Below are 24,743 nucleotides of genomic sequence, written 5' to 3' on the forward strand. Positions count from 1 at the left end.
TGTGTGAAGAGAGCCAGCGTGAAGACATATTTGTAAGAACCACAGGTCCTCAGGCCGGGATACAGGGAGCAGAAACTCCAGCAGATTAACTGACCTCATGCTCTTTCCCGATGTTTGGCAGTGACACTGAGAGAGGAGTGCCTGTCCCCTCTCTATGTGGATTTATCTTTTAAGAAAAGTTTCCTTTGGTTCGGGACAGCTTGTTGTCGTGAGACACATCAGACAATTTAATCATGGGGCAAGCTGACGTCTCCAGACCGGTAAATCCAGATGCAGTTGGTGAGTAATAGGAGGCAAAGAAACAAAATCTTGACAGAGGCAAGGCAGATGAATAGGTGAAATTGAAGATTTTATAGGAAGTTGAATCAGGATTTTGTTGTTTCTAACTTTAGCATGTTTACAGCTTTGTGAAGAATGAATGAAAATTTGTAAGCTGTTTTTCACTCAGTTATATTAATTTACCACACATAGTTTTATCTTACTTGATCCCTTTGGAGTCTTTTTGTGTAACATTGTTAAGAAACCATCTATTCATTTCTTGCTCTTGCAGAAGATAAGTGCTACAGGAAATCGTATTTAGAATTCAGTGTTGTTTTACTAGCGTGTTGCAGGACTTGAGATATATATGGCATAGAATTAGAACTGGTGACTTCTATAAATGGGACCATTTTTGAGAATTGACATAATTTCTTAGACTCAATTATACATTCTCCAAGTCAGTCTCTGGCTTTTCCCATTGTGCTGGCATTTCCATTTCTCATAAGATAGTTCTTTGGTAAACACTTCTGAAGTCGGTGCTTTACAGTTGAAGTGTTATTGTCTCAGAGATAGCTAGAGACCAAGCTGGTAATTGCAAGTGTAGCTTAGAGTTTCAAGGCTTGTAAGTGAAATGAAAGTCCATTGTCACTGAAGACTCATTTTCCCAACTGTGTGGGGCTTTGTGTAAGATGAAGATGTAAAGGTGAGAAAAATAGTTCTAAGTGGAATTGTTAAAGGGTTGGAAATATAAACAAAGTGGGGGAAAGCCTGGGAATCATTTCTTGACATTACACTTATAAAAAGAAAAAAGATTTATACCTTCTCTTTGATTTAAGAAGCAGCAGAAAACATGTTCAGTCCTAGGCTGCTCTTTTTTCAGAAATGAAAAATGCTGATGACTTTAAAGAAAAGTTTAAAAGTGTGAGAACACCAGTAACATTCCCAAATGTCTTGTGATTTAATATTATTTAGTTTCTAAAAGTGTGTTTTTTCTCTGAGAACTTGCCAGATGAAATTCCTACAAAGTATTTTTCATGTTTTACTGAAACTAAAGCACATGGATCACAAACTGAGTCACTGAGCAACAGATTTTTAGGACCAAAGTCAGGACTTGATTCACTTTACCTTGATCACCAGCAATTTTTAATTTTTTAAAAATGTTTAATGAAATGTTTCATAAATAGAAAAAGGCAAAGAGGAAAATATGAAGGATCCTCTGGGGCCACTGCCCAGCTTAAGAAATGAAATTTAGAAGAGAGACGTCCCACCTCACCCCTATCTCTATGCCTGATGACATTTTGTTTCCTTGCTCCCAGAGGTAACCACTCTCCCGAATTTGGTAAATGCACTTTTGGGCCACTAAATTCTCCCGTCATTCTTGATTAGTAAGGATAAATAAGGATCTAAACAATGCTAGTCATTTATCTATGAGACGGAAATGAATGGTCTTTGAAAAGCAAGAGATGGGTAAGGAGGTATAGGATATAACTCACTTATGAAGAATGCCCACCTAACATCTATACACAGAATATTCCATCTGAGTAGATAAAGTTTGATATATTTGTTTGATAAAAAGTGAGCATCAAATTCATCAATTTTTCTACCAATAGTCCTAAAAGGAGACCTATGAAGAAGAAATAGAAATGACTCAGGTACCTAACTAAGATTTTTATGTTCTCTCTGGATTTAATTTTTTAGTTTTATTTCCTATCGCCTAGATAATTCTTAGGTGGCTGTAAGCTGTTTTAATGGACAGACTGCATTCTATTATATTTCTTTCTTTCTTTTTTTTTTTTTTTAATAATCTCTACACCCAGTGTGGGGCTTGAACCCACAATCCCGAAATCGGGAGTCTCGTGCTCCACCGGCTGGGCCAGCCAGATGCCCCTATTATAGTTCTTTTAATTCAGGATTTATTCTGTTTGAGCAAATCAGGGCCAGGTCATGAAGGGTCAACATTGACAACTTTGAGGACTACACCATTGCTTTAAAGGCTTTTACCAAACATACTGTTTATGAAATTTAAAAAGCATTTTAAAAAAAAAATTAAAAAAAAAATTAAAAATAAATAAAAATAAAAAAATAAAAAGCATTTTAGTGAGTGCATATGTGGAAAGTCTTACCAGATTCTTTGTAAGGATAAATGTACGAAGTAAATGAAGACTTAAATCATTTCTTTACAGTTCTAGGCCTATAATATAGTAGTTAGTTTTGAGCTTTAAGATTGATGGCATTGGGACACCTGGCTGGCTCAGTTGGTAGAGCATGAGACTCTTGATCTTGGGGTTGTGAGTTCGAGCTCCACCCTGGGAGTAGAATTAACTTCTAAAAACTGATTGGTACTAGTTTGGCAGGCCGAGTGATACAAAATAAATTACTGAATATGTTGAATATATTTCTTATGATTTTCAAAGCACTGTAAATGTTTTAGTGGACCCTATATAGGTAAAACTCAAGTTTTATGCCCTTGAGAAGTTTACTTTCAGTTGAGAATTTAAATATTAAAAGAAAAAAATCCAAGATATTTATAAATTTGTTTAAGGTAAGACATATTCTTGGGGTGCCTGGCTGGCTCAGTCAGTGGAGCGTGTGACTCTTGATCTCGGGGTTGTGGGTTCAAGCCCCACGTTGGGTGTAGAGATTACTTAAAAATAAAATCTTTAAAAACAAATTTAAAAAAGATAAGATGTATTCCTTTTTCTAAATTAGTTGACTGTAGCTTATGATGGACGTCCAGAGCTGTTAACTAAGAAGAGTCTGATTACTTATAAATAACCTTTGCATGAGGACGCATATGCACGTAGGCAACATATGTCAGTATCCATTTAGAGTTTTACGATAGGACCTCTCTAACAACTGGTGAACTAATTAATTATTTAAATGCAGAGAAGGAATTTATGCTATAGTGTCCATTCAAGGAAACTAGCAGTTATCCTCAGTAGTTTGTATTTTAAAAAAGTAACCTCAAGTGAAATATGTCCATAGAAGAAGCCTGTATATTTACTCAGATAAAACTTTCAAGTAGGGGCACCTGGGTGGCTCAGTCCATTAAGTGTCTGCCTTCTACTCAGGTCATGATCCTGGGGTCCTGGGATCGAGCCCCGAGTTGGGCTCCCTGCTCAACAGAGAGCCTGCTTCTCTCTCTCTCTCTCTATCTCTATCTTCTCTATCTCTGTCTCTTTCTCTTTGTCAAATAAATAAATAAATTGAAAAAAGGGGTGCCTGGGTGGCTCAGTCATTAAGCGTCTGCCTTCAGCTCAAGGCGTGATCCCAGAGTCCTGGGATTGAGCCTCGCATCGGGCTCCCTGCTCCGCTGGGAGCCTGCTTCTTCCTTTCCCATTCCCCCTGCTTGTGTTCTCTCTCTCGGTGGCTGTCTCTCTATCTGTCAAATAAATAAATAAAATCTTTTTTAAAATAATTAATTAATTTAAAAACTTTCAAGTAATAATACTTTGTATTTCTTGATCAACATAAAAGCTCTTTCTGCCTTTACCATGTATCATATTAAAGCAGCCAGCTAATTATAATTAGCACACATCCTTAAATTAGGCACAAGACCAAAGAATTTTATTTTATTTTATTTTTATTTTTATTTTAGAGAAGGGAAGGGCAAGGGGAAAGGAGAGGAAGAATCCCAGGCAGGCTCCATGCCCAGCATAGAGCCCCACATGGGCCTCCATCTCAGGACCCTGAGATCATGACCTGAGCCGAAATCGAAAGTCGGTCGCTTAACGAACTGAGCCACCCAGGTGCCCCAGGACCAAAGAATTTTAATAAGCTGTAGTCTGGAACTTACTTTCTCTCTTCCCTTCCATTCTCCATCTCTATGTTTGTGTTTTTGTTTTTGTTTTTCCTTTTTGACCTTTCATATACCTCTCATTCACTAATTACACTTTTTTTAAATTTTTACATAGAAATATATTGCTTTAAAAGATAACAGTATTATAATATTTCCTTTTTTCTTTCTTTTTTTTTTTTAAAGATTTTATTTATTTATTCGACAGAGATAGAGACAACCAGCGAGAGAGGGAACACAAGCAGGGGGAGTGGGAGAGGAAGAAGCAGGCTCATAGCGGAGGAGCCTGATGTGGGGCTCGATCCCATAACGCCAGAATCACGCCCTGAGCCCAAGGCAGACGCTTAACTGCTGTGCCACCCAGGCGCCCCAATATTTCCTCTTTTCTACATTCCTTCTCCATCACCATTTGATTTCATTTGCTCTGAAATTTGTAGTTATGGGTTCTCAAGCTCATGATGATGGAGTCATTTGGGTCAAGGTGATTTAGAAATATATGGTCATTTGAAGGCAAAATCAGTAAGGAGATTGTTGGATGAATAAAATTAAATGTAACAATATTAACAGGAATAAATAATAGGTGGGTTAAATAAAAATAAACTACTCCATAACACTTTGAAGAAAAACACTTGGCATTATTTGGTCAGGAGAGTTATCAGAAACATTTTTCATACTCATCTAGGTGTAACAGTAAATGCTTTTTTCTGAGAAAGAAGGAACAGGCCCACTTTCCACATTAATCAGGAATGAGGAGGAAGCAGTAGTACAGGGGTCTGTCATGGACTCCTTATAGGATTTTCTGTTATCCAGTGTGGCCTACCAACCAAAAATTATTGTCCCTTCTCTCTGCTCCGGTGGATTTGCTCAGTAGCCCCTTTCTCTACTTGCAGGAAAACTTTGGAAAGTTTAAACCTTTTTTCCATGATAGAATATATTATTTTCTGGCACCTCACTATAAAACCTTACTCTCAACTTGGAATTTTTATCAAAAAACATACACGTCAAGTTGCCAAGGACATCCCGTCTTGATGCCGTCATGATCAGAAAACTATTTTACTGGAGTTGGACTCCCAGACCTGACCGTCCCTGCAGGTACAGAGAGAGTCCTTCTCCCTGACTATCTTCTGCAGAGCTTTGCCCAGTTCTATTTCCCGAAGGTCAGAACCTTGCAGTATTTCCAAGGGAAGTTGTGGGCGTGCTCCACACAAAGCCTGCTTTGTTCAGTAGCAGCAGCTTTTGCTTTCTGTACTTTTGTTATGGTTTTCTAAAATAGTTCTTTAAATCCAATAATAATCCTCTTTTAGAAGGCAAAAATGAGTAAGTGCAAATTAATGTTCTCCATTTATAACGTTTTGATGCTGTTAAAATGCTTGTATACACACAAGATCTGTTTCAAACTCAGTGGGCATTAAAAAAAAAAAACCAGAACTATTAGCTTATAAAAATAATTGATCACAGTATACGTAAGTCAAGGCATGCTGTATACCTTAAACTTCAAAAAGATAATTGTGGGGCACCTGGGTGGCTCAGTGAGTTAAGCGTCTGACCTTTGATCTCAGCTCAGGTCTTAATCTCAGGGTTGTGAGTTCAAGCCCCATGTAAATAAAAAAAATTTTTTTCTTAAGATAATTGACAACTTCTTGATAATGAAGTATGTATCTTGTTGCACAGAACTGTAGATGTTTAAATTTTGGACAAAAAATGGTTATTATAAAAGTTCTATGGGTAAAAGAGGAGAACTTTATATATTTTAAATCTAAACATTTCTTAAACTTAATAAGGTACAAGAAATAGAGATGGAACTAAGACCCAATAATTTTGGGGGTGCCTGGGTGGCTCAGTCGTAAGCGTCTGCCTTCAGCTCAGGGCGTGATCTCGGTGTTCTGGGATCGAGCCCCATGTCAGGCTCCTCTGCTGGGAGCCTGCTTCTTCCTCTCCCACTCCCCCTGCTTATGTTCCCTCTCTCGCTGGCTGTCTCTCTCTGTCAAATAAATAAATAAAATCTTTAAAAAAAGAAAAAAAAGACCCAATAATTTTGTTGCTTATTACCAAGCCTAATGAAGGGGAGAGGGTAGTGAAGGCTATGTCGAAAACTAAGTTTACTGTTGACTCCAATTGCCTGTGTCTTACCTTACCTTCCAACATGGATGATTAAGAATTGGTTAGAGGGTCTTCTGGGTGGCTCAGTTGGTTAAGCGTCCGACTCTTGATTTCGTCTCAGGTCATGACCTCAGGGTTGTGAGATTGAGCTCCCAGTTGGGCTCGCACTCAGCGTGGAGTCTGCTTGTCCCTCTCCCTCTGCTCCTCCCCCAGGTTGTGTTCTCTCTCGCTCTCAAATAAATAAATAAATAAATAAATTCTTTTTTAAAAATCCTTAAGAATTGGGGCGCCTGAGTGGCGCAGTCGTTAAGCATCTGCCTTCGGCTCAGGGCGTGATCCTGGCGTTCCGTGATCGAGCCCCACATCAGGCTTCTCCACTGGGAGCCTGCTTCTTCCTCTCCCACTCCCCCTGCTTGTGTTCCCTCTCTCACTGGCTGTCTCTCTCTGTCAAATAAATAAATAAATAAATAAAAATCCTTAAGAATTGGTTCTAAATCAGATTCCAAAATGAACACTGTCTTTGACCTAGGGCTTATTGTTTAAGCCTGTTTTATCCTTATCTCTAGCAAGTGATGTAGATGTAGGTAACTATAGCTAGTAGTTAATGAATACTTTATCTGAAGATGAAAAGTGTTACATAATTTTTAATAATATTATACATTTATTTAAAAGTCACCCCAGGGGCGCCTGGGTAGCGCAGTCGTTAAAGCGTCTGCCTTCGGCTCAGGGCGTGATCCCGGCGTACCGGGATCGAGTCCCACATCGGGCTCCTCCGCTATGAGCCTGCTTCTTCCTCTCCCACTCCCCCTGCTGTGTTCCCTCTCTCGCTGGCTGTCTCTCTGTCACATAAATAAATAAAATCTTTAAAAAAAAATAAAATAAATAAAATAAAAGTCACCCCAGAAATTCATCTGGAACAACTAAACTAAAACTAAAAAACCTGAATTAAATGTTGACTAGGAAAAACTTGAGGGTTGAAAAAGAAAGTGCTAGAACTCTGTATAATACCTGGTATAAGAAACAAGCCTATGAAATTTGAGGTGCTACAACTTGAGTGAGGGAGTAAGTAGTTTAAATACCAGGGCATAGTGTCAGGGTACTACTCAAATCAGAAACTGTAATTTGGTTAGTTACCTTCCTCTCCCAACACCCACTACATCCAAGAGACACCAAAACCTCCAACTCTAACACGCTTGCCTAGTGTGCTGCAGCTGCCTGATTGAAAGAAAAAGGCGTTTTCTTTAGAACACAGTCATAAAACTATAGCTAGCATCGTAAACCCGGTGTTCTGACAAACAAAGAGAAACAAGGAGGAAAACTACCTTGCCTTGGCTCTCATGGAAAACAGAATGGAGCCATAGGGACATTTTATTCATTTATTTTTTAAAGATTTTATTTATCTTTAAGCACAAGCAGGGAGAGCAGGAGGCAGAGGGAGAAGGAGAAGCAGGTTCCAAGCCGAGCAGGGAGGCTGAGGTGTGGCTCGATCCCAGGATCCCACGATCATGACCTGAGCCGAAGGCAGTCACTTAACCAACTGAGCCACCCAGGCACCCTGCCATAGGGCCATTTTATTTTATTAAATATATTAAATATATTATTTATTTATTTATTTATTTATTTATTTGACAGAGATAGAGACAGCCAGCGAGAGAGGGAACACAAGCAGGGGGAGTGGGAGAGGAAGAAGCAAGCTCCCAGCAGAGGAGCCTGATGTGGGGCTCGGTCCCAGGACCCCAGGATCACTCCCTGAGCCAAAGGCAGACGCTTAACCACTGAGCCACCCAGGCGCCCCCATAGGGCCCTTTTAAATTCTATAATTAGTTTAAGCAGAGACAATGGAGTATCCAAATGTGACTCCAAGCCTGTATTATTTGTGATCTAATTGGAAATGGAGATGTTCATAAAATCAGAGTTGTTGAGAACAAATGGTTAATGTGCAAATTAGCTTAGGAGCAGCTTCAGATTCAGCTCTCTCCGCCCTTTATTGGTGAGTACAGAATAAATTTGAGGTGTAATTATATCATTAAAAATTTTAAAAAGGGGAGGCACTTGGGTGGCTCAGTCAGCTGAGCACCTGACTCTTGGTTTTGGCTCAGCTCATGATATATATAGATATGGATATAGATATAGGTCATATATATATATATGCTAGAAAGAAGAAACATAAATTTCCCATAATTCTGCCAGCAAAATATATTTACTTTTGGGTTTAGTTCTTTCCATTCTTCCTTTTAACATATTTTAGCATAGTTTAGATAATGTGATATATATGATTTACATATAGATTTATGTTCTGCTTTTTTAAAAAGATTTTATTTATATGTTTGAGAGAAAGAGGGAGAGAGCATAAGCTGGTGGGGGGGGGTGCAAGGCAAAGAACCAGAGGGAGAGGGAGAGGGAGAGGGAGAAGCCAAAGCAGACCCCACTGCAGGGAGTCTGACGTGGGGCTTGATTCCCGAGACTGGAATCGTGACCTGAGCTGAAGGCAAACACCCAACCGACTGAGCCACCCAGGTGCCCCTGTGTTCTACTTTTAACCTAGGATTATTAATTATTCTAGAAACTTAGTTTTAGTGATGATATGTTGTTTTGTATAATTTTTTCAGTTTGTTTATTCATATACCTATTGTATATTTAAACTTCTCTAGTTATGTACCACCTTAAATAACACTATCAGAAATAACATCTTTAGGCAGTTTCCATCTTTGAAAGCTGAGTTTTATAGACTTTTGTTTAAATATGTTATGATACTTAGGCTTTTATTAGACAAAATGGTCTTACATATTTTACACAAAGTTGGAGTTAGAATTTGAAAAAATATGTGCACAAACCTGGCCATTATTCTAGTTACAAATAATCCCTTGTCAGATAATAAAAGCATATATGCCCAGATGGAATTTGGTAATGGGAGACCAGTACCTGTTTCTTAGGCTCTTCAAATTTGGATTTAAGCAGACTGCAGAATAGGTCTTGCCAGTGAATTTTACCATTAGTTTATTTTCAGTCTGCTACCTTCCCTTTTTTTTTTTTTTAAGATTTTATTTATTTATTTGACAGAGATAGAGACAGCCAGCGAGAGAGGGAACACAAGCAGGGGGAGCGGGAGAGGAAGAAGCAGGCTCATAGCTGAGGAGTCTGATGTGGGGCTCGATCCCATAACGCCGGGATCACGCCCTGAGCCGAAGGCAGGCGCTTAACCGCTATGCCACCCAGGCGCCCCTGCTACCTTCCCTTCTTAAAAATACTCTTGGACTTGAGCAGGGAAGGTTTGACTGGTGCCTCCCCAGTATCATTTAATTACTTGAAGATCCCACCCTTCATATGTAGGACATTTGATGGAATCAAGTTTTTGTGATTTTCTTCTGGTGTCAAAATAATGGCTGTTCTTTGCCTTTTCATTAGGAATGATTAATCTACTTCCCTTTCTTCTTTTTCTGATATTGTTCATCCATGAGAACACTCCCTTGATTCAGAATTTCTTTCAGCAGGCAGCTAAGCAAAGAGTGTGTGGGAAGAACTTTATCAACACTATTTTAATCAGTTATAGGTGTTGCACTCCAGAGCACTCCCAGACTAGTCCCATACCTGAGAGTATGACTTTGAGTCCTGTCTCGCTCTCTCACATATCCTATCAAAGCATGAAGAATTTATCTGTCTCAACTTAAAGCAAGATCTGAAGAATAATGGTACAAAATAGTCAGTAAAGAAAGACTCCAAATACAGTATATGGTTTATAAATAAAAAAGAAAAATCAGTAATCTGATGTAAAAATAATGTGCAGTACTGATCCAAAAGTTGATTGCTCCATCCAATTTAAGTACAAAATAATGACTTCTAAGAGAAGTAAACAAAGAATTTATAAAGTACCTATTGAAATTTGAAGTAACTGAAATGGGGTGGCAAATTCATTTATAAGGAGGCTTCAATAAGAAACCTAATTTTAGACTTTCTACCCTTCATAAATTTTGATAGCAGTATTTGAGATGAATTACCAAACTTGTTAAATTATATAAAATACAGATTGGGGCTCCTGGGTGGCTTGGACGGTTGAGCATCTGACTCTTGGTTTCAGCTGGGGTCATGATCTCCTGGTCATGGGATTGACCCCTGCAATGGGGGCTCTGTGCTCAGTGCGGAGTATGCTCCAGGTTTTCTCTCTCTCCCCCTCTGCCTGCACCGTGCCCCCCCCCACTCATGTTCTCTCTCTTTCTCAAATAAATAAAATCTTTAAAATGGAGATTAATACCAATTATCAGGTTGTTGTAAGAATTAAATCATATGATGTGCCAGTTTAGTAAATTATATTCTAAAAACTTTTGTTAATGAATGTAACCAGATGTTGGAAAGACTTATAAGATTTCAGCTTAATCTTTGTTCTGAAGGCAGCATGATTGAAAGGATCATAGACTTTTTAAGTCAGAGACTTGGGCGCCTGGGTGGCTCAGTTGGTTAAGTGTCTGCCTTCAGCTTAGGTCATGATCCTGGAGTCCTGCGATCAAGTCCCGCATGGGGCTCCCTGCTCAGTGGGGAGTCTGCTTCTCCCTTTGCCCTTCACCCTGCACCTGCGTGCGCATGATCTTTCTCTCTCTCAAATAAGTAAATAAAATATTTTTTAAAAAATAAATAAAGTCAAAGACTTGGATTTGAATCCCACCTGTATCACTTACGCTATAGGCAAAGAGAAAGCATCAAAAGAGTGAAACATACAAAGAAAAGCAGTCAAATGGGAGGGGAAAAAAGCCAATTAAATGACATTTATAAGGTATTGCAATTAAAGAAACAAAAAAACTCAACTCCCCGGGCGCCTGGGTGGCTCAGTCGTTAATCATCTGCCTTTGGCTCAGGGTGTGATCCCAGGGTCCTGGGATTGAGCCCTGCATCGGGCTCCCTGCTCCACAGGGAGCCTGCTGCTTCCTCTCCCACTCCCCCTGCTTGTGTTCCTTCTCTCGCTGGCTTTCTCTCTCTCTGTCAAATAAATAAAATCTTTAAAAAAAAAAATAACTCCCAACTGAAAATACTATGTCCGGTGAAAATATCCTTCAAAAATGATGATATAGGGGCGCCTGGGTGGCACAGCGGTTAAGGCGTCTGCCTCCGGCTCAGGGCGTGATCCCGGCGTTCCAGGATCGAGCCCCACATCGGGCTCCTCCGCTGTGGGCCTGCTTCTTCCTCTCCCACTCCCCCTGCTTGTGTTCCCTCTCTCCCTGGCTGTCTCTGTCTCTGTCGGATAAATAAATAAAATCTTTAAAAAAAAAAAATGATGATATAAGATTATCCTAATTGTAGGGGCACTTGTGTGGCTCAGTCAGTTAAGCATCTGACTCTCGATTTCATCTCAGGTGGTGATCTCAGGGTCCTGAGATGGAGTCCCATGTTGGGCTCTGCACTCGGCCATAGAGTCTGCTTGAGATTCTTTTTCCCTCTCCTCGCCCACCCCTGTGTGTGCACATGTGTGCGCTCTCTCTCTCTCTCTCTCAAATAAATAAATAAATAAAAATTTTTAAAAATTATCCTTATTGTAAGCACAGGATTACAGAACGAAATAAAGATTACCTGAAAAAGCAGATATGTAGGAACTATAAAAGAATATTGTTTATTAAAACAACAAAAATAATAATGTTTGCTGTGGTTTATTGTTATGTGTATGTAGAAATAAAATATAACAACACAGTAAATAGAGTTGAAATTTTGTAAGATTCTTGCGTTGTTTATTAAGTAAAGCACTAACAGTGTAGATTGTAATAAGTCAAGGATGCACAGAACAAATCCGACCAATAGAAAATAAATAGCAGGGGCGCCTGGGTGGCACAGTCGTTAAGCGTCTGCCTTCGGCTCAGGGCGTGATCCCGGCGTTCGGGGATCGAGCCCCACATCAGGCTCCTCCACTATGAGCCTGCTTCTTCCTCTCCCACTCCCCCTGCTTATGTTCCCTCTCTCGCTGGCTGTCTCTATCTCTGTCAAATAAATAAAAATCTTAAAAAAAAAAAAAAAGAAAAGAAATAGCAAAACAGTAGACTTAAACCCAGCTGTGTCAGGAAAAACATTAAATATAAATGGACTAAACACTCTAAAGGACAAAGTTGTCAAACTAGATAGAAAAAACAAAATCAAGGCAAAAGTGTTATTAGATTGACACAGGGAATTTCATAATGATAAAAGGGTAACTTAACAGATATAATAACTCTAAATTTGTATATATCCAATAATGTAGCTTTAAAGTATATAAAGCAAAAAAGTAATAGAACTAGAAAGAGAAACAGGCAAATCCATTTTCATGGGTAGAGTTGTTAACATACCTCCCTCAGTCGCTGGTAAAACAAGCTAACAACACATCAGGAAGGATGTTAATGATTTGTACAATGTGATTACGCCACTTGACTTCATTGGCAGGTGTAGAGTACTACCCTCAAGTGCACAGTACTCCATGTTTCCAAGTGTACATTAGCATAATATAAATCTGGAAGAAGAATAACTGCAAATTTTTTTATTTTTTTTAAATTTAAACTATATCTGAGACTAAAAGGCACAGGAAAGACTCTCACAGTTCTTCTGTAGGAGTACTTATGCTTAAATAGGAAACACTGAAATGATGCCAGGATTTTCTAGTTTATTTTTCTTCGACAAAGAATTAGGTTACAGACAGAGGAGGTCTGCCTCTGTCTCTTTGAACATGCATAAGGTTTGCAGGTAATAATCTGGGATTGAGTTTAACAAACCTGACTGATCATAAGAGTCACCTCTATAAAGATTTTTCAAAACAGATTCCTAGATCCCACTACCTGAAGACTCTATTTTGAAAAAGCAACTGGGCTAATACCAAGTATTTGAACAGATTTAGGAATTATTGTAATAATGTTCTGTTTGTCATATGGAGGGGAGGAGCGTGGAGAATATGAGAATATAAGAATATATGAGAATCTATAAGAATGGATGAATTTGGGACAATAAGGTCAAGGTTGGGTGTGGCCGGATCCCCCCACTGCACGAGTCAAAGGCATATCCTCTTCTAAAAGTTTTATAAACATGGGGGCCCCTCGGTGGCTCAGTCGGTTAAGCGTCCGACTCTTCATTTCTTCTCAGGCCATAATCTCCCTCTGACCCTCCCACTTGAGTGCCCATGTGCTCTCTCTCAAAAATAAAAAAATAAAAGTTTTATAAACATGAAAATTGACATTTGCATAAGACATCAAAGAAAAAAAAGCTATTCTATCTGCTTTTTGTATTCAGTAACTATGTTCTTTTTTATATTTTTTATTTTAATTCATATGAGAGAGACAGTGAGAGAGGGAACACAAGCAGGGGGAGAGGCAGAGGGAGAGGGAGAAGCAGATTCCCCGCTGAGCAGGGAGCCCGATGTCGGGCTCAATCCCAGGACCTGGAGATCATGACCTGAGCTGCAGGCAGATGCTTAACCATCTGAGCCACCCAGTTACCCCAGTAACTATATTCTTTACACAAAGAAAGCGGAGAGCTATTTTAGCAATAGATGTGATGGCAGACAGTCATTTTTATCATAGCTGTTAGTATTTTCCACACTTGCTGTACTTTTGAATATAAACTCAACTTGTCTTGAGTATATGCCAGCAGGCATGAATGTGTTTGAAAGGATCTCATAATTTTATTGTTTTGAATGTATAAGAGAAAGGGGACACATAAATATATTGCTCAATATAATGAAGGATTACAAGGGATGAACTCAGTTCTAGTGTAGAAAGTGGTTAGGTTGGATGCCCAGCAAGATAGTGGCAGCAGCTAGGTCGGCTGTATCTCCTCGAGGGACTTAGACAGGAACTTGTCTGTGACGGGTTCTCACCTAACACTCCTCAAGCTTTCTGGCTATTTTTCTTTGTAAAAGTATCTCATAGCATTCACCTCTTCTTTCATATTGTTAGTTTGTTGTTTCGTTTTGTTTTTTGAGTTTTTATATTATCTTCCCTATTACTTTTAATCAAACAGGCATTTTCCTGTGTATCGTTTGGAACTGAGTGAAGTCCATTCAGTGGGTGGGCTAGCAGGATATTTCAAATTTCATTTCTCCTTGCCTCTAGCAAGTAAGGTGACTATGAACGCCTAGTGGTGCTTAGCTCCATTTCTGAAAGTGTCATCATTAACATATGCTAAATATTATATTGTATGATACATCTGAAATGTCTTGAGGTCTTGTTGATATTTCATAATGGGGAGTACACTGTCTTAAAGCACTGATTCTTAAAAGCGATACCATGTATTCACCCATGTGCCACTCCTGGGGGTGCATCCCAGGTACCACCGAGGGGAAATTGTTGTGACGGGAGTAAACTTCTAAAAATATGGTCTGGCGTTATAATAACTAGATTCTCTTGCATGTCATGGAAGGAATTAAAGTAGTTGAGACCCAGGATATGTTCAAGTAAATCGTGCAACTAGAAAGAAAAGAGTCATTGTTCTCTCATCTCGACCTGTTGATTTCAGTAGCCAGAACCCTGTTGGGCCCACGTCAGTATGCAGCAAAATAATGCATCCAGCAGCCGCTGCTGCAGTCTCTCCGATCATGACAATGGTGTAAATCTGACTTTCACAACAGGTTTCCCTAGACTCACATCTGTCAACTGAAAAAGATTGAATTCGGCAACTGTTTCTTAAAAAAAAAAAAAAAAAAGTGCTTGTTGATTGTGTATTTTCTTTTATGAAAAACCATCTACAGTATTAAAAGAAACTTTTTTAAGTGCATATATTAAGCCCGTTTAGCCCCCCGAAAAGAGCATTATTTGCTTCAGATGTGAAATTGTGTATAATAAGCATGTTAAGTTATTACATGTGATAATATAGTATGTGGTCCTTGATGTATTTCTGTAAAGTAAAGGTTCCACTTTAATTCCAGGATGGTTATTCCACATGACTCTTTTTTTCTTCTCCTCTAGACTTCTCCAGAGAACCCTGGGACAGTAGGTGGAGTGCAAAGCTGTATTGTGTTGCCTTCCTGCTTTTTTTGTTGCTTTCCTGCTTTTATTTATTTTTTTGTTATTATTATTATTCTTGGCCCCGTCTTGGCTGCTCCTTTCTCTGCCACTAAAGCTAACTAACTAAACCCTGCATGTGTGGTCGTTACGAGGGATTCATGGCTTTTCATTTCAGTCCCGCACGTATACCACGTCAGTTACGTGTTTTGTCATATCCTTAAGATCATGATTGTCCCTAAAGTACTATGGTGAGAGGCAAACTGGAATCCCATCTCTACTTTCCAAAAAAGATTTCATTTTAAAGCAGTCTCTGGAATGCCCCAGCCCCAGGCCCCTGCCAGTGCTCCAAACTGAAGAGAGTCTTGTGAAGGGAAAAAATAATCTGAAAAACAGTTACAAGTAAGGTGTTAACACTTAATATGTTACCCCCTCTGAACTATTAATGTCCTGAAAGAGGTGGGCAGGGGGAGGGCAGTGTTTAGTAGAGAATGATGACTCACTAAAGATGGAAGTCCCTGTTTCAGTGACACGGAAGGCAGTAATGTTCGCTGGGAAAGGCCTCCCCTGTGCCAGGGGGATGAGAAGGGCAACAGCGATAGGCCACACTGGGGTAGGGTCTCATGCATATTGAAAAGACATCCATATTCGTGTGTGTGTGTGTGTGTGTGCGCGCACGCGCGTGCGAGCTGGTTATGATCATCTCATTGAATTTTTGTCCTAAAACAGTGTCAGCTTGGTTTGGTTCCTTTTCCCTTTTAGTAATTTATCTGTTGTGGATTTTGATGTTCGGTGTCCGTGTGAAGTCAAGGAATCTGTCTGCATGACTGTTTATCATCGCTCTGATCCTTTCCAACTACCACAGGAAGAGAGGGGAAGGGATCTTTCAGAAATTGTGCTGACACAATAAATTGGCTGTTCTTTTCCCTGTGTGCCTTTCACCGTACTACAGAAGAAGCCAGCCAGCCCACCGCAGACCCAGGCATGGTCATGGACAGTGTGGAAGCAGGAGACACGACGCCTCCCACCAAAAGGAAGAGCAAGTTCTCAGGCTTTGGCAAGATCTTCAAGCCCTGGAAATGGCGGAAAAAAAAAAGTAGTGATAAATTCAAAGAGACATCAGAAGGTGAGACATTAAAGATTTAAATATATGTTCGGAATTACAGAGTTTCTTATTTTAGAAGTATCTAACTTTCTCATTCTCTTCCCAAGCTTCTAGAACCCTCTATTTGAAGAGGGAATTCAATCTTTTAGGAATAAAACCAAGTGGTCACTCACTAAGCCTTATATACTATAGTCTCATCCCCAGACTGCTATTTTGATGGGATTAAAGTTTATCAGGTGGTGAGTGGAGTTCCTGAATGGTAGCAAACCTAAGATGCTTCTTTTTTGACTGACCACTTTCAGAAGAAGTTCATCCACAAATACCTTATTATTGAAATGCCAATTAAAAAGGAGCTAAAATTATATCAGGATAGTTTCTTTTGAAAATGCTGCTTTCCCAATAAGATAGGCTGTGAAAGAAATTATGCTTTTAAATTTGAAGTTAGTTTTCCTGTTCTTTCCAGAGAATAGAAAACTAAACCACTTTATTCTTTTACCTTTTGAGTTAGAGTGCTTAAAATTGACCTTTAACTACCGTATTTCTGAGTGCTGTTTTCCAATTTAATATTAGTTTTAGAGCGAAAAATATCTATGCGAAAACCGAGAGAGGAGCTGGTCAAAAGAGGGGTTCTATTGGAAGACTCCGAGCAGGGTGAGTTTATAAATAAAATAGCCTATGTCTGTCTCTATACACTTGGTGTTGGATTCTGACTAGACATTTGAATTTTCTTTTGTTACTGCTATTGGGAGGGAGGGGAGATTTTTTAAAGCTGGTCATGCATGTAGAATATTTTTGTCAAACTTCTACAAAAGAGAAAAGGACAGCTCAGTAGAAGAGTCTACAAAAGCACTGGACAGTTCACTAAAGAATATGTACAAACGGGGCACCCGGCGGCTCAGTCAGTGGAGCATATGACAGTTGATTTCAGGGTCATGAGTTTGAGCCCCATGTTGGGTATAGAGATTACTTTAAAAAATTTTTTTTAATAGTTTAGCATAATCTGTGGAACCTGGAGATATGCAAACCTATGTGCAAGCATGTCCAGAACTTGGTATATACTCAACAAAAATATGTATACATGTGTATCAGGAGATGTGTACAAACATGCTTGTAGCAGCAATATTTATTAATAACAGGGTAAAATTGGAAGCAACCCAAATGCTCCCTGATGATAAAATATATAGGGTTGCCTGGGTGGCTTAGTCAGTTAATGTCCTACTCTTGATTTCAGCTCAGATCATGATCTCAGGGTCATGAGATTGAGCCCTGCATCGGGCTCTGTGCTAAGCGTGGAGTCTGCTTGGGATTCTCTCTCTCCCTCTCCCTCTACCCCTCCCCCCGCCCTCCCCCCCCACTCGTGCAGTCCCTCCCTCTCTCTTTCTCTCTCTCTCAAATAAATAAATAAATAAATAAACAAATCTTTTTAAAGAAATGTCTTCAGACCCCTGAAGCCTCCCTTCCCTCCTAACACACCTCTGCTTCCCCCACAGAGCAATTACTCTTCTAATTCTTGTGATAATCGTCTGTTTTATTAGTTTAACCACTTAAGCATGCATCTCTAAACACTGTAGTTTAAGATTGCCTGTTTTTTCGTTACACTTATAGAAGTGATATGATATATATTCTTTCATGACTGACTTTAATTGCTCAGTATTACTTATGAGAATCATAGCATGCGGGTATAGTGTGTTTTCATTGCTGTGTAATATTTCATTTTATAAATGTGTCACAAGTTATTTATATATATATATATATTTTTTTTTTAAGATTTATTCATTTTTAGGGAGAGAGCATGTGAGGGGGGCAGGGGTGCATGCAGTTGGAAAAGGAGAGAAACAGACTCCTCTCTGAGCACAGAGCCCAACACAGGGCTTGATCTCACAACCCTGAGATCATGACCTAAACCAAAGGCAGACACTTAACCAACTGAGCCATCCAGGCACACCCTCTGGAAACATTCCTTCCTTCCTTCCTTCCTTCCTTCCTTCCTTCCTTCCTTCCTTCCTTTCTTTTCAATTAATTAACATATAGTGTATTATCAGTTTCAGAGGTAGAGGTCAGTGATTCATCAGTTGCATATAACACCCAGTGCTCATTACATCACGTGCCCATCACCAAGTACACCATCCCCTCACCTACCTCCCCTCTAGTAACCCTCAGATTGTTTCCTGCAGTTACGAGTCTCTTATGGTTTGTCTCTCTCTCTAATTTCATCGTTTTATTTTTCCCTCCCTTCCCCTATGATCCTGTTTTGTTTCTTAAATTCCACATATGAGTGAAATCATATGATAATTGTCTTTCTCTGATTTATTTCACTTCGCATAATACCCTCTAGTTCCATCCACGTCGTTGTAAATGGTAAGACTTCAGTTTTTTGATGGCTGAGTAATATTCCATTGTGTATATATGTGTGTATATATACACCGCATCTTTATCCATTCATCTGTCAATGGATATCTGGGTTCTTTGCACAGTTTGGCTATTTGGAAACATTTCTTAATGTCCATAATGATCACACAAGTGTCCTTATAACATCTCATTGAAATTTACATTTATGTTTTATACATTTTTCTCTACTAGTGTTATACTTGACAATAAAAAACTAAATATAAGGTATTTTGAGAGAATTCAGTGCTATGCTATCTGTATTTGATTTATTTAAGGAAGGCAAATATTTTTTGTGGGAATGAAAATATCTAGTAAGTGAAGGGAAAATATCAAAACATAAGCAAGAATAACTGATTTTTTTTTTAAGGAATCTCAACTTAGGGGTGTAAATATGAAATGATTTTATTCTAATAATTACCTCCCAATTTCCTATAGTAAAGGTGGCCATTTTCTTAGTGAGGGGTAAAAAAAAAAGACTGTTCACTCTTCTTTCCAAGTGTCTGCCCTAACTGCCTGTGATCTTTAACTCTGAAATTCAGTGGCTTGTGAACGATCCTTGGAGCCAACCTTCTCTGTGTCTCTGTATGATCTCAGCTTTGTGCCAGCTGCAGTACTGCATTGCTTTCCTTTGTTCGTTTTTTTAATATATATTTTTTAAATATTTTATTTATTTGTTTTAGACAGAGAGAGACAGTGGGGGGAGGGACAATCTCAAGAAGACTCCATGCTGAGTGCCGGGAACCTGATTCAGGGCTCGATCCCGTGACCCCGAGATCATGACCTGAGCCAAAATTAAGAGTTGGATGCTTAACCAACTGAGCCACCCAGGTGTCCCTGTTTGATTGAGTTTTTTGACCAAATTTGTCTCCATCGGGGCGCCTGGGTGGCACAGCGGTTGGGCGTCTGCCTTCGGCTCAGGGCGTGATCCCGGCGTTATGGGATCGAGCCCCACATCAGGCTCCTCCGCTGTGAGCCTGCTTCTTCCTTTCCCGCTCCCCCTGCTTGTGTTCCCTCTCTCGCTGGCTGTCTCTATCTCTGTCAAATAAATAAATAAAATCTTAAAAAAAAAAAAATTTGTCTCCATGCCCAGGTTGCTTCCCTAATCCTCTGTTTGTCATAAAGATCATGTTTTGGTATTTCAACACTCATTACTTGTTTAATAACGTCAGGACTTTTCTCCAAAGTGTGACTTTTACAAAGCAGCTTATCAGAAGAGTTAAGAATACAGTACGTTGGTTGTATTTCATTTCTCTTCATTAGAGTTCCTTTGCATGAGCAAATCTGAAAGCCTAGTTTTAAAACTGTATCCTATCCATTGTATACCAATGGAATATTATACTTTTTAGGTTTTGAACCTTGTTAATATATATTGCTTATTCACAAAATTTAATTAAGTTATATAGATTGAAGTTTTTTTTAAAGATTTATTTATTTTTGGGGTGCCTGGGTGGCTCGGTTGGTTAAACATCTGCCTTCGGTTCAGGTCATGATCCCAGAGTCCTGAGATTGAGCCCCGCATTGGCTCCCTGCTCAGTAGGGAGCCTGCTTCTCCCTCTTCCACTTTCCCTGCTTGTGCTTGCTCACTCTCTCTCTGTGTCAAATAAATAAATAAAATCTTTAAAAAGAAAAGATATTTATTTTAGACAGAGAGCGAGCACAAATGGGGGGAGAAGCAGAGGGAGAAGAAGAGAGAGAATCCCAGGCAGACCCCTCGCTGAGTGCAGAGCCCAACGTGGGGTTTGATCTCACAACCCGAGATCACAACATGAGCTGAAATCAAGAGTTGGGCGCCCAACTGACTGAGCCACCCAGTCGCCCCTATATTGAAGATTTTTAAATCTCAACTACCTAAAAATTTAAAGGGTGGGCAGAGGGAGAGGGAGAGCATCTTAAGCATGTTCCAGGCTCAGTACGTAGCCTGTCAGGGGCTCGATCTCACAACCCTGAGATGATGGACCTGAACTGAAATCAAGAGTTGGACGCTTAACCAACTGAGCCACCCAGGCACAGCTCAAATATATAAAAATTTAACAAAGAAAACAAACATGAAGGAAAATTACTAAAATATTAATTAGCATTAGTTGTTAGGATGCGAATACAGGAGACTTTTTTTTTTTGTATTTTTCTGAATTTTCTACGTGGTTGGCTATGAGCATGGATAACCAGTTTTTTATGAGACTTTGAATTTTACATTTGGACACAAAATCTTCTGGGTATTTTAGGTGGTTAACTATAATTGTAATACCTCTGTTGCAGCACCTTTGACCCTTGCTTTTTTTTTTTTTGATTATAGCCATTTCTTACCCCATGCCCTCTCCTGACTCTCACCTTTCTTGCTCACTCACCCACAAACCCCCATACATTACTTGTTTGTTGTTTTTCACCTACGTTCAGTTTCCTTTGCCGTATGCTTCTTATTGGCTCTTGATCCAAGTTGTTTTTAGCCTACTAGCTCAAAGGCCCAATTGATAAATGAGTTGTAGCCATTGAACAAGATACTACTCTGCCAACCAGAGAACTGACCGAAAGCTTTATTCTAGGAAGAAACTCAGAGATAAGCCTCGGGGCCTACCTTATATATCTCCACTTTAGGCCAAAAGCAACATTTGAACTCTGAAGTTTTTTTCATACTCAGACACAGCTTTTGGCTTAAATATGTATGGTTCTAACTTGCTTATATTATAACGTATTTAATGTTTTCTGAGATGGGGCAAGGACACTCGTAGATGTTGAAGCCGAATATTGCTTACACTCCACTGTTAGCGTTGTAGAAAATCTTTGCATTAAATATAAGAAATTTTAGCAGACGCATAGATCAATGGAACAGAATAGAGAGCCCAGAAGTAAACCCATGGTTATATGCTCAATTAATCTATGACAGAGGAGGCAAGGATACACAATGAGGGAAAAATGGTTTCTTCAACAAATGGTACCGGGAAAACAGGATAGCTCCATTCACAGGAATGAAACTGGACCACTTCCTTATGCCATACACAAAAATAAACTCAAAATGGATTAAAGACCTAAATGTGAGACCTGTAACCATAAAATTCCTAGAAAGAAACACAGGCAGTAAGCTCTTTGGCATCAGCCACAGAAACATTTTTCTAAGTATGCCTCCTTTGGCAAGGGAAACGAGTAAGATTTAAACCATTGGGACTACACCAAAATAAAAAACTTTTGCACAGGAAAGGAAACCAATAAAACAAAAAGATAACTTACCAAGTGGGGGAAGATATTTGCAAATGCTATATTTGATAAGGGGTTAATATCCAAAATATATAAAGAACTTATACAACTCGACACCAAAAAAAAAAATAACCCTGTTTTAAAAAATGGGCAGAAGGGGGCTCCTGGGTGGCTCAGTCAGTTAAGCATCTGATTTTGGCTGAGGTCATGATCTCAGGGCCCTGGGATTGAGCCCTGTGTCGGGCTCCTCACTGAGCGGGGAGTCTGCTTCTGCCTATTCCCCTCCCCCTCCTCGTTCTCTCTCTCTCTCTCTCTCTCAAATAAATAAAATCTTTTGGGGGGGTGGCAGAAGACATGAATAGACATTTTCCAAAGAAGACATTCAGATGGCCAACAGATATGTGAAAAGATGCTCGGCATCACTCATCATCAGGGAAATGCAAATCAAAACCACAGTGAGGGGCGCCTGGGTGGCACAGCGGTTGGGCCTCTGCCTTGGGCTCAGGGCGTGATCCCGGCGTTATGGGATCGAACCCCACATCAGGCTCCTCCGCTATGAGCCTGCTTCTTCCTCTCCCACTCCCCCTGCTTGTGTTCCCTCTCTCGCTGGCTGTCTCTATCTCTGTTGAATAAATAAATAAAATTTAAAAAAATATAAAAAAATAAAAAAAAACAAAACCACAGTGAGATACCACCTCACACCTGTCAGAATGGCTACAATAAAAAACACAATAAATAACAGGTGTTGGTGAGGATGTGGACAAAAGGAACCCTCATACACTATTGGTGGGAATGCAAGCTGGTGCAACCACTGTGGAAAATAATGTGAATATTCCTCAAAAAATTAAAAATAGAATTACCATATGATCCAGTAATTTCTCTATTGGGTATTTACCTAAAGAAAATGAAAACGCTTTCAGAAAGCTATGTTACCCCCATGTTTATTGCAGCATTTTTTAAAATAGCCAGATAGAGAAGCAACGCAAGTGTCCATCCATAGATGAATGGATAAAGACTCTGTGTGTGTGTGTGTGTGTGCACACACACACACAATGGAATATTACTCGGCCTAAAAAAAGAATGATATCTTGCTATTTGCAACAACAGGGATGAATCTAGAGGATATACTGCTAAGTGAAATAAGTTAGGGAAAGACATACCATATGATTTCAGTCGTATGTGGAATTTAAGAAATAAAACAAGTGAACAAAGAAAAAAGACACACAGAAAACCAGACTCTGAATATAGAGAACAAACTGGCAGTTGCCGCATGGGAAGTGGGGGCAGGGGTCAGTGAAATAGGTGAAGGGGTTAAGAGCACACTTACCATGATGGGCACTGAATATGGTATAGAATTGTTGAACCATTATAGTGTACACATGAAACTAACACTGTATTTTATTATACTTGGATTTGAAAACAGATCTTAAAATTTTTTAAAAAGAGGGGTGCCTGGGGGCTCAGTCAGTTAAGCGACTGCCTTTGGCTCAGGTCATGATCCCGGAGTCCCAGGATTGAGTCCTGCATCAGGCTCCCCAATCTCCAGGGACTCTGCTTCTCCCTCTGACCCTTACCCTCTCGTGCTCTCTCTCACTCTCTCTCTCTCTCAAATAAATACAATCTTTTAAAAATAAATAAATAAATAAATAAATAAATAAATATTTTTTAAAAGAAAGTTTATTTGGAAGTAGACAATCCTGAAAAAATAGCTTGAGAAGTAACTGATCACTTGATTTCTTTTTAAGATTTTATGTATTTTAGAGCATATGCAAGCAGGCAAGCAGGGGGGAGAGAGAGGGACAAACAGACTCCGCGCTGAGTGTGAGCCCCATGAGGGACTCAGTCTCACGACCCTGAGATCATGACCTGAGCCGAAATCAAGAGTCGGTCACTCAACCGACTGAGCCACCCAGGCACCCCGATAACTGATCACTTTTGCATGCATTTTCCTAGTGCATGCTGAGTAGAAACCAGTTAATAATGTGTCTTAACCTTTCACTGTATGCTTTTCAAAAGTAATAGTCTTTTTTGGCTTTGAAATGATTCCTTGGTTTATATTCTAGAAGGTCCTGTTTCTGTTATGGCTGGGCTATATTAACATAAGCGATAACTGACTACACTTGCATAGTTGCCATCTTGCAACCTTCCCTGTTTTAAAATAGTTACCAGAATACTTTAGCATTTCATCTAGTGCTCATTTGCCATAGACTCTTTACTACTTTCAGCCCAGGCTCCACCTCTCGTTGACACTGCATCGAGAATGATCCTGTCCAATCTAGTAGGAGGTCGGGGTGAGGGAGACTGGTCTCTGAGAACTTGAGGGACTAACTCAAGAATCACTAAAATGATACTACCCGGAGGGTCTCACTGTGGAAAGCCAAAATGGAAACCGTCTAGAGAGCAACCATTTCTAGTCCCCATGACACTAGGAGGTGAGACGGAGTTTAAGTCTCTAACCTCAGTTTTCTCAGTTCCCTCCTCCAAAGGAGGCTAGGGAAGCTCAGTGGTAACTGGCAATGTTTGTCGAACTGTTCTGTGCAGGAATCTTACCTGCAGTGTCCCTAGTGACGAGTGGTCCTCCCAAAGCCTCCAGCCTAGGGATCATTCCTGCACTTTAGTTTGTCGGCATGTTTCTTGTCTCTCACTTTGAGCTCTGGTCGGTCTACCAGTCCGCCCCTTGCTCCGTATTCCTAATGCCTGGCACCCTCTGTGTCTCACCTTTATTCCAGCAGTAGCTCGTCGGTAGCTTTTCCTGTTCCGGTCCCCGCCGGACCCACCCTGCTCTCAGCTGTCACATTTAACCTTCGAAAAGACAGATCAGATCAGATCTCTCTCCTCCTATAATTCTTTGGCTTCCTGTCGACTACAGGCTTTGGCCCAGGCTCTTTTACGTGGCGTTTGGTGTCCTTCATAGCCGGGCTCTGGCTGGCCTTTCCAGTCCTGTCCGTAGCTGTTTCTTATGGGCATC

General features: G+C 39.8%; 1 protein-coding gene across 15 annotated transcripts in view; it reads left to right on the plus strand.

The window, feature by feature from the left end:
• The window catches only part of LOC103666490 (mediator of RNA polymerase II transcription subunit 18), a 133,950-nt gene that overhangs the window by 85,335 nt on the left and 23,872 nt on the right, over positions 1 to 24,743 (plus strand). For 8 of the 15 annotated variants that reach the window (XM_040619111.1, XM_040619110.1, XM_040619109.1 and 5 more), the window contains 3 exons: positions 15,058 to 15,085; positions 16,046 to 16,219; positions 16,769 to 16,849. In XM_040619111.1, coding sequence (XP_040475045.1) covers positions 15,058 to 15,085; positions 16,046 to 16,219; positions 16,769 to 16,849 — 283 coding nt within the window. Of the gene's footprint in view, positions 1 to 96; positions 280 to 15,057; positions 15,086 to 16,045; positions 16,220 to 16,768; positions 16,850 to 24,743 lie in introns of those variants that run through there. The other 7 variants (XM_040619114.1, XM_040619112.1, XM_040619115.1 and 4 more) reach the window with 3 other exon arrangements.

The sequence above is a fragment of the Ursus maritimus genome, unplaced genomic scaffold (genome assembly GCF_017311325.1).
Source record: "Ursus maritimus isolate PB19 unplaced genomic scaffold, ASM1731132v1 scaffold_32, whole genome shotgun sequence".
Taxonomy (NCBI): Eukaryota; Metazoa; Chordata; class Mammalia; order Carnivora; family Ursidae; genus Ursus; species Ursus maritimus.